The 10,912-nt window shown below is 36.8% G+C and overlaps 1 protein-coding gene across 2 annotated transcripts in view; it reads right to left on the bottom strand.

Annotated features, from left to right (window-relative positions):
* Window positions 1-1,925: 1,925 nt before the first annotated feature.
* LOC102741119 (glutamate carboxypeptidase 2) overlaps window positions 1,926-10,912 on the bottom strand; it is a 57,919-nt gene continuing 48,932 nt past the window's right edge. For both annotated transcript variants that reach the window (XM_081799006.1, XM_081799007.1), the window contains 4 exons: window positions 8,924-9,015; window positions 7,254-7,344; window positions 2,336-2,600; window positions 1,926-2,055 (listed from right to left, as the gene is read on the bottom strand). In XM_081799006.1, the coding sequence (XP_081655132.1) occupies window positions 1,955-2,055; window positions 2,336-2,600; window positions 7,254-7,344; window positions 8,924-9,015 (549 nt within the window). In that variant the 3' untranslated portion in view covers window positions 1,926-1,954. The remainder of the gene's footprint in view (window positions 2,056-2,335; window positions 2,601-7,253; window positions 7,345-8,923; window positions 9,016-10,912) is intronic.

The following is a 10,912-nucleotide window of genomic DNA, read 5'->3' as shown; positions in this document are numbered from 1 at the left end:
ACAGAGAGAGAAAGCATACAAGCAGGAGAAGAGGCAGAGGGAGAGGGAGAAATAGGCTCCCCACTGAGCAGGGAGCCCCATATGGGGCTCAATCCCAGGACCCCGAGATCATGACCTGAGCCAAAGGCAGATGTTTAACCGACTGAGCCACCCAGGAGCCCCTATTTTTTAATTATTTATTTATTTATTTATTGAAAGAGCATGAGCAGGGGGAGGGGTGGGTAGGGGGAGAGGGAGAGAGAGAATCTTAAGCAGGCTCCACGCCCAGCATGGAGCCTGATGTGGAGCTCTGTCTCATGACCCTGAGATCATGACCTGAGCTGCAATCAAGAATCGGATGTTTAACCAACTGAGCCACCCGGGAGCCCTTTGAATTGTTTGGTATTACAATTCATATCTTTTTCTGAGAAGCCGTTTTTTCTTTCCAAACTTGAAATTCTTTCCTGAAGAAAAGGTCCAAGAAATGGAAATACTATGGCAAAGCCTAAGAACTCTGTAAATGGCTCTTGAAACTTTAATAGTATGTATTTATGCTTTTCAGGTTTCTATTTTTTATTTTTATTTATTTATTTTTTCAAAAAGGTTTTTAAAACAATTCACAATGCTATCAGAAAAGTGAGAAAGCATCTGATCCAGGGCACCATCTCTAGTGCAATGTGTACAAGCAAGTTTTAAATCATTACTAAGTTGATACAAAAACAGTATAACGTTATTTCAAAAGTAGTATGATGTTATTTTCATCTATATTTTTTAATCGGTAATTTGAATGTTTTTTTTAATCTGTTTCTGTACAAGTAGTGTCTTCTTTTTGAATTGTCTTGCCCATTGCCAACATTTTCAGCTTTGTTCTTTTGGATTTTCTTACCAATTTTCAAAAAAATATTTTTATAATATTTATATTACTCCCTTTCCATATTTGCTGGAGAAGAGCTTTCCCAATTTTCTATCTTTGCTTTTGATGATTGACTTTCATATTATGAACCATTTCAGTGTTCTCAAACCTCATTGCTTTGTCATTTCCCTGTTGCTTCTAAACTTCGAATTTCACTTCCAAGAAATCTCAACTTTTAATAAAGAATTTTTCTACAACCATTGCTTATGATTGCATGTGATGTGAAGTGAGATTCTGAACTCACTTTCTTATCAGTTGCTAAAAGAGCTTAAACAACATTATTGTTGAATATGTCTTTCTTCCTCCATTTATTGTTGATGTGTCCTTCATTACAAACACATTTTTTTTTACCCAAATACATTCCTATATGTCACTCATCTATTTTTGGACTGCCTGCTCTTATCTTTCAATGTATTTTTGCATCAGTCCCTAAGGATTTGATATCCGTATCATCAAAATAGGCTTAATAAACAGTAGAAGTTCACTTTCAAAATTCTACTTCAAAAAAATTTCCTTAATATCCTCTCATGATTTTTCTCCCATCTTAAAGTTCTATTCCAATTACGTTTACTTTGGTGATTTCACAGAGAATGAATCCTAAATGCTTAATATTAGAAGAAAACTGGCTTCCCAATACTTGTTGTTCTGGAGAAAGAATTTTATCAGGTGGAAGTAGAAATGAGAAACTCTGGAGGTAATGACATTAAGAAGAGGAAGAAAAGAAAGTGTGTTCTGGAAATAGGAGAAGTTGGTTGAAGTATGATGGACAGACACTGAACGAACAAGAGACAAAGCTAGTAAAAGCTAGGGTCACGCAGTGGAGGCCCCTCAGTGCTAAGGTGGGAATTTTGTCACTAATCAGCTGGTAGTTAAGGAGGTGCTGGCTTTTCTCAGCACAGGGCGGCCACTCAGAAAGTTAGAGGTGGGTCTTGCAGAGATAGGGCAGCCCTGTACAGGATGCCTTAAGGTGGAAACACAGGAGCAAAACACTTTACAAAGACATTTCAGCAACAAAGATGTCAATTAGTATGTCTTTTTCATTGTATCTATTATAGGCATAACTTAAAAATGTAGAACATACTTGTTTTTGTCCAAGTGTTGAAGTCTCTCACTGAACTTAGAAGCAATTTCAGTAAAGTTCGTCACAGCAGAGAAAAGTGAATCTGAAATAGAAATCGGGGCCTAATGGCGTTGTCCTACGGCTTATGCAAAGGGAACAGTATAGGAAGCTGTTTTTTCTCTTCTGCATTTTACAAGGTATTTATATTTTATATATTACAAGAGGAGCATCAGTGAAATGACAAATACATTTATAGATGTAAACAAAATGTCTGATCACAGGGACTGGCAATAAATAATAAATGGACTAAAGTAGATGATAACATTTTGGAGATTAATTGAAGCACAGAGATAATGAATTTTGAAAGAGGAGGTGGAGCATACCGAATGACACACTGTGTGTTTTCATTTCTTGTGGATGTTTCATTGAAATATTGTAGATTTTGTCAGCATACTTTCTCAAAACTATAGCATAATCTCGACAGTCAAATGGGAGCACTATGGAATTGGCTAGTTCAAATACCATCCCTCCTCGAACCTGGGCCACAGCGAGGTGATACTTAAAAGTTGGATCATAAAACTTTTCCACCAGTTCATATGTTTCAGAGACACTGTGATACAAAGGATAGCTCCTGGATTTGCTTGTTGCCTACAGAAAGGAAACAACAACAACACAAAACGCACACACACAAAATATATCTCATAAAATAGCTTATAATAAAATGCATAGTACCATATTTACTATTAATACTAGTAAAACTGTTTTGGTCAGTAATGAATAAAGGAATGTATTTAAGAACCTCAATAAGCCACTTACTAAAGGGTTAATATTATAATGTTAAAAGATACCCCAGATGTGGAATTAAAAAATATGTGTATACAACATAAACGATAGTATAAAAATTATCTGAAAGGGCCTAAAGTCTTGCCTTCAAGGATACAGGAGATGTGAAAATGTTCCTGAAACAAAGACAAGATAATGTTGCATTTCAGTACAAATAATTTAAGAAAACAGGGAATTGTTGGAGGTGATTGTAAATGAGCATTATACAATATTATATAGGATAATGCTGCAAGTTGTTAATGACTGAAATTCCACAAATGGATGATTCTCTGACAAGCAGCGTTCAGAAGCATGAAGAATCCGCACAGTGAGGGGTTCAGGAGTGGATCCAGAGTCTCATGAAGGAGAGAGAAGGAATGCTCAGACATACATAAGACACCAAGAACATACACAAAAGGCAAGCAGCAAGGACTTTCCAAACTTTGAATTGCTGATTTATGCCTTTTGCCTGCCTTATTTAGCTATTTATGATTTTATTGATATAGAAGAACACTTTATATAGCAGTGTGTTGAAGAGGCTAGGATTCTAAAATTAGACAGCTGGAGTTTGAATCCAGGCTTTAGGATTTATTACCAAATAACTTTGGGTGGTTACTAACCCAAAGATTATTAGCTTTTCTTTACTGTAGTATTCTCATGAGTAAAACGTAGATAATATTAACATCTACCCTCACCCCACTCCCATCTAGCCCTGCCTAACTTCCTACTCCAATGGTAGGATTAAAGATTTCCTGTCTGGAGAGAATAACTAGTCCAAGAGAAAAGATCTATAGATTCTGTAGACCTATAGTTGTTGCCTCCCCTAAGGCATCTAGAAGAGGCATTCTTGATCACTCTTCTCTGAAGCTTCCCATTTGACAATTGCCACGCTTGCATACAGGGCTTTAGTCAGCTTTTTATAGACTCACTCCTAAATAAGACAGGTTGCCAAAGATGCCCAGGTATTTGAAAACAGCCTTTGACTTCAAAGATACAGACCAAACACACATACTAAAATAAAATCAACTCGGGTGCCTGGGTGGCTCAGTTGGTTAAGCGACTGCCTTCGGCTCAGGTCATGATCCCGGAATCCTGGGATCGAGCAGGGAGCCTGCTTCTCCCTCTGACCCTCTCCCCTCTCATGCTGTTTCTCTCTCTCTCTCTCTCTCAAATAAATAAAAAAATAAATAAAATCTTTAAAAAAAAGTTTAAAAAAAATAAATCAACTCAAGAGTAAGGAGGTACTGCATAGAATGAAGGGAAGCTTAATAATAACAACAAGAGTAATAAAGATTTCAATAAAAAAAATGAATGACAGAGTTGAGAAAAATATTCCTGATAGTAAAAAAAAGACACAGATAGAAACAAAAGATAAAAAATGAACACACCAGAAAATAATCCCTAGATGTTAAACAACTAGTAATAGTTCAAAAAAGACAAAAGAGGGAAGAAGTGGTCAAAGGGAAATGCATTCCCTCCAACTGCAAGACGTGGGTTTCCAGACCAAAGGGCCCACTCTGTGCCCAGCCCAGTGTGAGGAAAAATGGCATAACCAAGGCACACATGCACACCAAGGACAACATGGAAGATACTAAAACCTTCCTTTAAAAAAAATCATGGTACCGGTGTGAAAACAGACACATGGATCAATGAATGAAATAGAATCAAGAACCCAGAAATAAATCCATACATATGTGGTCATTTAATCAATGACAAAGGTGGCAAGAATGACACAGTGGGGAAAGGACAGTCTCTTGAATAAATAGTGCTGGGAAAACTGGACCGCTACATGCAGAAGAATGAAACTGGACCACTTTCTTACCCCATATACAAAAATAAATTCAAAATGGATGAAGGCTTGAACTGAAGACCTGTAACATTAAAACTCTTAGAAGAAAACATGAGCAGTAGGCTCTTTGACACAGCCTTAACAAAAATCCCTTGGACCAGTCTCCTCCAGCAAGGGCAGCAAAGCTAAAATATACACATGGGACTACATGAGAATAAAAAAATTCTGCACAGCAAAGGAAACAATCAACCAAAGGAAAGGGCAACCTACTGAGCAGGGGAAGATATCTGAAAATCATACATCCATTAAGGATTTACTCTCCAAAATATTTAAAGAACTTGCACAACTCAGTATCAAAAACACAAACAACATGATTAAAAACTGGGCAAAGGAGAAAAAAAACTGGGCCGATGACTTGAATAGACATTTTTACAAAGAAGACACAAAGATGTCCAACAGGTACATAAAAAATGTTCAACATCACTAATCTTCAGAGAAATGCAAATCAAAATCAAAATATTACATCATACCTGTCAGATTGGCTATTATCTAAAAGGCAAAATATAATAAGTGTTGGCGAGGTTGTAGAGAAAATGAACCTTCATACACTGTTGGTGGGAATGCAAACTGGTGCAGTCACTGTGGAAAATAGTAAGGAGATTCTTCAAAAATTTAAAAATAGATCTACCATACAATCCAGAAGTTCCACTGCTGGGTATTTATAAGAGGACAATGCAAACATTAATTCAAAAAGATACATGCACTCCCTATGTTCACTGCATTATTTACAACAGCCAAGATATGGAAGTAGCCTAAGTGTCCATCATACACACACACACACACACACACACACATACAGGAATATTACTCAGCCATAAAAAAGAATGAAATCTTGCCATTTGCAATATGGATGGACCTAGAGGGTATTATACTAAGTGAAATAAGTCAGAGAAAGACAGAATACCACACAATTCCTTATATGTGGAATCTAAAAAACAAAACAAATGAACACACAAAACAAAAACAGACTCACAGATACAAAAAACAAACTGCTGTTGGTTACCAGAGAGGGGAAGGGTTAGAGGGCAGGGAAAATAGGTAAAGGGCTTTAAGGGGTACAAATTTTCAGTGATAAAATAACTAAGTCCTAGAGATGTTAATGTACAGCACAGGGAATATAGTCAGTAATATTGTAATAACTTTGTATATCGTTAGATGGTAACTAGATATTGTGGGGATCATTTTGTAATGCTTAAAAACCCTGAATCACTATGATGCACACCTGAAACTAGTAAGATATTGAATGCCAATTATACTTCAATAAAAGGAAAAAATCAGAGCCAAGGGATCAGGGGTCAAATAGCACCAAATTTCTCAACAGCAATCCTGAAGCCTGGAAGATACTGAGGGATGAGTTCAGAATTCTGAAGACATAGAATTTTCAACCAAAACTTTGTGCCCACACAAACTATCCAAGAATTGTGTGTGGTATAAATGTATTTCAGACACACAAGGGCTTTTGCTTTGATACACCCTTTTCAAGAAGTTCCTGAAGGATGTCCTCCAAACATACTAAAGAGTAAACAAGAAAAAGGAAGAGACAAAATCCAGGAAAGAGAAGATGAAAAACAGGAGAGCAGTGAAGGTCTCTCAGACTTCTCAATGAAAGAAAATTTCACAGACAAGAGCTGTGTCACAGGCAAAGAAAACCACCAGAGAATCCAGAGGAGCAGGAGAAGAAGAACCCAAGGGGGAAAAAGAAATCTGCCAGATCACCCGATGGGTTTGAATACCCTGAAACTTTGTGGTGAATTAGTTATGGATACATGGAGGGGGGAAAAAAAAGATATTCTAATCCACAAGTATGGTAAAATGATAGACTGAGAAAATGCAATGAGGGAAAGTATTTGGGAGTTGGGAGAAAAAGTGATAAAGAAACGCTAAATGCCTATCTTTCCTCATGAGAAGTAAATGGATGATACATCAAACTGAAAAATAAATAAATAGCAGCAGGAGCATAGCATGTATAAGCATGCAGATAGATGTCAGAAGAAACCAATGAAAAAGTTGAAAAAATGTGGATCTGTTGAACAGAATTAGAGATGGGACAAGCCTGCAAGTGGAATAAGGGACCAGTGTTTTTCATCATACACCCTTACAGAACTGTATGACATTTTGTGAACTATGTTCCTATGTTACTTTGGTAAACATAAAACTATAAAATTGTCATTACCATCAGCGGCAACAACGGTAGGAAAAAAAATCATGACCTGTATATGTGTTCATTGCTTCTTGTGCCATAGAGCATAATTTTCATGTTTACCGACTAGAGATAGAATGGGATAAAAATCCAAACATCTGCTGGTCTGGATACTAATTCATCTTTGGAATAACAGGTAGGGAGGAGTCAAAGACAATTTCTACACTTCTAGTGTAAGTAACTGGGTGAAAGCAATGCCGCCTAATGAAACAGAAAATATATTTAAGGGAGAACATGCAAGTTCAAGTTCTAAGGCTTAGGATACCCGATTCAGGCATTACCCCATGTGATAGTAGCATGACCTCAACCACTTCTGCTTTAAATTCCTCTATTTCTCTAGGGCTTATGTCACCCTTTTTCTATTCCAGAATTATTTGTGTAGCTAAAATATATTCATAAGTAATCTTGAAAAACGTACTGACAGACTTACCCAATTTTTAGTGTACCGTGCTCTGCCTGAAGCAATTCCAAGTCTTTGGAAGAACACCTCAAAGTCATTACCAGATCCCAACTTACTAATCCTTTTAGGGATAAAATAGGAGGTTATTTGAGTAGTTTCTTCAGTGAGTACAAATTAAAGATTAATTAAACTCCATTCTTGCTCTTATAAATATCATTTTTCTTTATAAAAATCACGTCAGACAAGCAACAACAACAAAAAGTAATTGAGAGGAATATCAGTCCTGATCATAAAGTATCTACTTCCATAAGACTGTTTTGGGTAGTAGGGACCATTGTTCTTTTGGGTTCCTGGACCCAATTCCAACATGTGGAGGGGGATGTGTGGTGTTTCCCATATCAGCGACAAGCAATGCTTGGGTGTCCTCCAACTCAACTCAGTTCTGACACTGAAGGTAGCACCAGATTCCACAGGTGAATGGCTCAGTCCCACAAGACTGCCCTTCCACTGATTTCAGAAGCCAACCACAAACCCGGATTGTTATCTGTGTTTCTGACCAACGGGCGACAGATTGGAGATTCCCAAGTTCCCTTCCTTGCTTTCGATTAATTTGCTAGAGCTGTTCCCAGAACCCAGAGAACCATTTTATTTACTAGATCACAGGTTTATTATAAAAGGATGTAACTCAGGAACAGCCAGATGGAGGAGGTGCAGAGGGCAAGGTGTGGGGAAAGGGTGCTGAGCCGTCCACGCCCTCCCCAGGTATGCCACTCTGCTCTAAGTTCCATGTATCCACCAACGTGGGAGCTCTCTGAACCCTGTCTTCTTGGGTTTGTATCTTCATTACAAAGGCACAATTGATTAAATCATTGGCCATTGCAAAGTGATTCAACCTCTGCTCATGGGGTGGGACTGAAAGTCCCAATTCTCTAATTATATAGTTGGTTCTCCTGGCCATCAGCCCGCATCCTTAGGTGGGGTCCAAAGGTCACCCTGCTAATGCAAAAAGAGACACCCTTGTCTCTTTCATCACTTAGAACATTCTAAAGATTTGGGGAGCTCTCTGTGCCACAAAAGGGGCCAAAGATCTAATATATACTTCCTATTATAAATCACAGTACCACAATTGCATAAGTTACTTTTTTTTTTAAAGATTCATTAAGTTGGAAAATATTTTCCCTCAACTTATTTTATCGTCTGTATTTGTTGTTCATGATAAAGTTAAAAGAAGCAGATTTTTTTTTAGATAATTCAGATGTAAATCCTACCTTAAAAATTTTTAGTTATTCATACTCTTGATGGGTATAATCTTATCTATAATCAATCTATATCTCTGAGATATTTATTCCTCTAACCTTGCTTGTGAAGACATAACCATATTGAAATGATGCCTATATTTTTCTTAGAGTAACTATTTTTTAACTGTATGATATTCAGAAAAAAGAAAATGTATCAAGTAACTAAGGGACAGAAATGCGAGGAGAACTACTTTCTACCATTATAACTTTTGACTTATACACGGCCTGCTCAAAAAAGAACCACTTTTAGATGGCCTATAGATTTAACTTCAAAACACATAGTAATATTTTATTTGAGAAACAAAGCATTGCCTTCCCTTTATCACTGAAAGAAAATACACTTTCATTTTTCATTTCAACCCAATCCTATGCTCTATCTAGTAGCAAGTCTTGTTTGCTTACCTGGGCATGCCACTGAACTCCGGTGAAGGACTTTTTCCATTCCAGCTCTCATAAAGAGATTTGCCTTCAAAACCTTCATCGGGGCTTTGGAGCTACACAGATTAAAAGGGAAAAAAAGAAAATACTTATAAATCAGATATTTTAAAATTTAAATGTCCATTAACCAGGGAATGAATAACTAAACTATATTCAGCAAAACACGTGATACAATTCATACATTAGCAGTCATTAAGAATTACAACAATGAGTTTCTGACAATAGGGGAAAATGTTCATGCTATTATATATAAGTGTGACTATTATAAGAAATACATGATGTGTATGGAAAAGAAGGCCAAATTATTACCAAGCTACTGTATGCAAATGAATGGTCATACTGTAAGATTTTTTGGGCTATTTTTTCTGAATTGAGGGAGGCTGCTCTCAAAAACAATTTCTCTCCTCTTATAAAAAAGAAAATGGGGGCGCCTGGGTGGCTCAGTCGTTAGGCGTCTGCCTTCGGCTCAGGTCATGATCCCAGGGTCCTGGGATCAAGCCCCACGTCGGGCTCCCTGCTCCGCGGGAAGCCTGCTTCTCCCTCTCCCACTCCCCCTGCTTGTGTTCCTACTCTCGCTATCTCTCTCTCTGTCAAATAAATACATAAAATCTTAAAAAAAAAAAAGAAAATTAAAGGAAGCAAGGTGATTAAGAGAAGGTATTTCTTTTAATATTGCTTCTTGTCAGTAAGGTTACTAAAGTCATTAAATAATACACAATAAAAACAAATGCATTAATATTTTAATTAATTAATTATTTATTATAATTGTGTTAAATATTGGGCTTTAAATACATTTTCTGGTTTTACAGATGAGAAAACTAAGGAAAAAAAATATGACCTAATATTGAGTCTAGACCTATTCTTGAAATCTAGCTAAGCATTAGATGTTATGCCGAAAACATTTCACAAACTAATTATAAATTTTCCATCACTATTCATGGGTTATTTATTATACATTATATGGTATACAATGTTTTTATATTATATTTCATAAAAGTCCTATGTTCTATTTTTTTTAGATTTTATTTATTTATTTATTAGAGAGCGAGCAAGAGAGAAACAGCATGAGAGGGGAGAGGGTCAGAGGGAGAAGCAGGCTCCCCGCTGAGCCGGGAGCCTGACGTGGGACTCAATCCCATGATCCCCCGGGATCATGACCTGAGCCCAAGGCAGTCGCTTAACCAACTGAGCCACCTAGGTGCCCCTATGTTCTATTTTTCAACAAATTTAATTTTTAAAAGTTTATAGAGTACCTATGTTGTTTAAGACTTTTTGTGAATGCCAGGGATACGAAGCTCAGTAAGACACATTACATACTCTCTCTGAGTGAGAACTACAGGTAAAAATGTGGAATGCAATGTGCTAGGTGCAAAGGTCTATGGGAACACAAATAAATTTGCATAAGCATGAGGAGAGAGTCAGAACTTAGGTTAACAGAAATTATGTTATTAATTTGTAAAGTATGAATAAATAGGCAACAAAAGAATTTCACTCAAGCTTATAAATTGACACAAAATTTTGATATAAGGAACAGCACTGCTGCATTTATTCTAAGAAATGCACATTTAAAACAGTGTAGAAATACAGTACTAAATGCTCAGTTTATCACTCAAATGTAAAATGCTATAAATCACTCTCCCCAAATAAAACAGAATAAAACAAACCCCCAAGTTGTCAAGCATCACATAATTTCAAATCTGACCTAGAGGGTAGTATTTTTGCAATTGTCTCCGGATGCCACCAAACCAGCCAGAAAACAAATATAACTGCCAAGCTTCCTTAGCATTTGCCTTAAATTACATGAACAGTGAACATTCTCAGAAACACCCTGTTGCAGATATTTAAATTTTTACACACTTCATGGAAATCAATAAAACTGCAGGCAAATGATGCAGCTCTTGAGTAACGACATGAATTTTTTTTTTTTCTATTCCTAGAGGAGAAGCTAAGTCA

The sequence above is a fragment of the Leptonychotes weddellii genome, chromosome 11, assembly GCF_054177405.1.
Source record: "Leptonychotes weddellii isolate Sample4059 chromosome 11, ASM5417740v2, whole genome shotgun sequence".
Taxonomy (NCBI): domain Eukaryota; kingdom Metazoa; phylum Chordata; class Mammalia; order Carnivora; family Phocidae; genus Leptonychotes; species Leptonychotes weddellii.
Note: the sequence above shows the minus strand (reverse complement) of the source record. Positions and strands in the feature narration are given on the sequence as shown.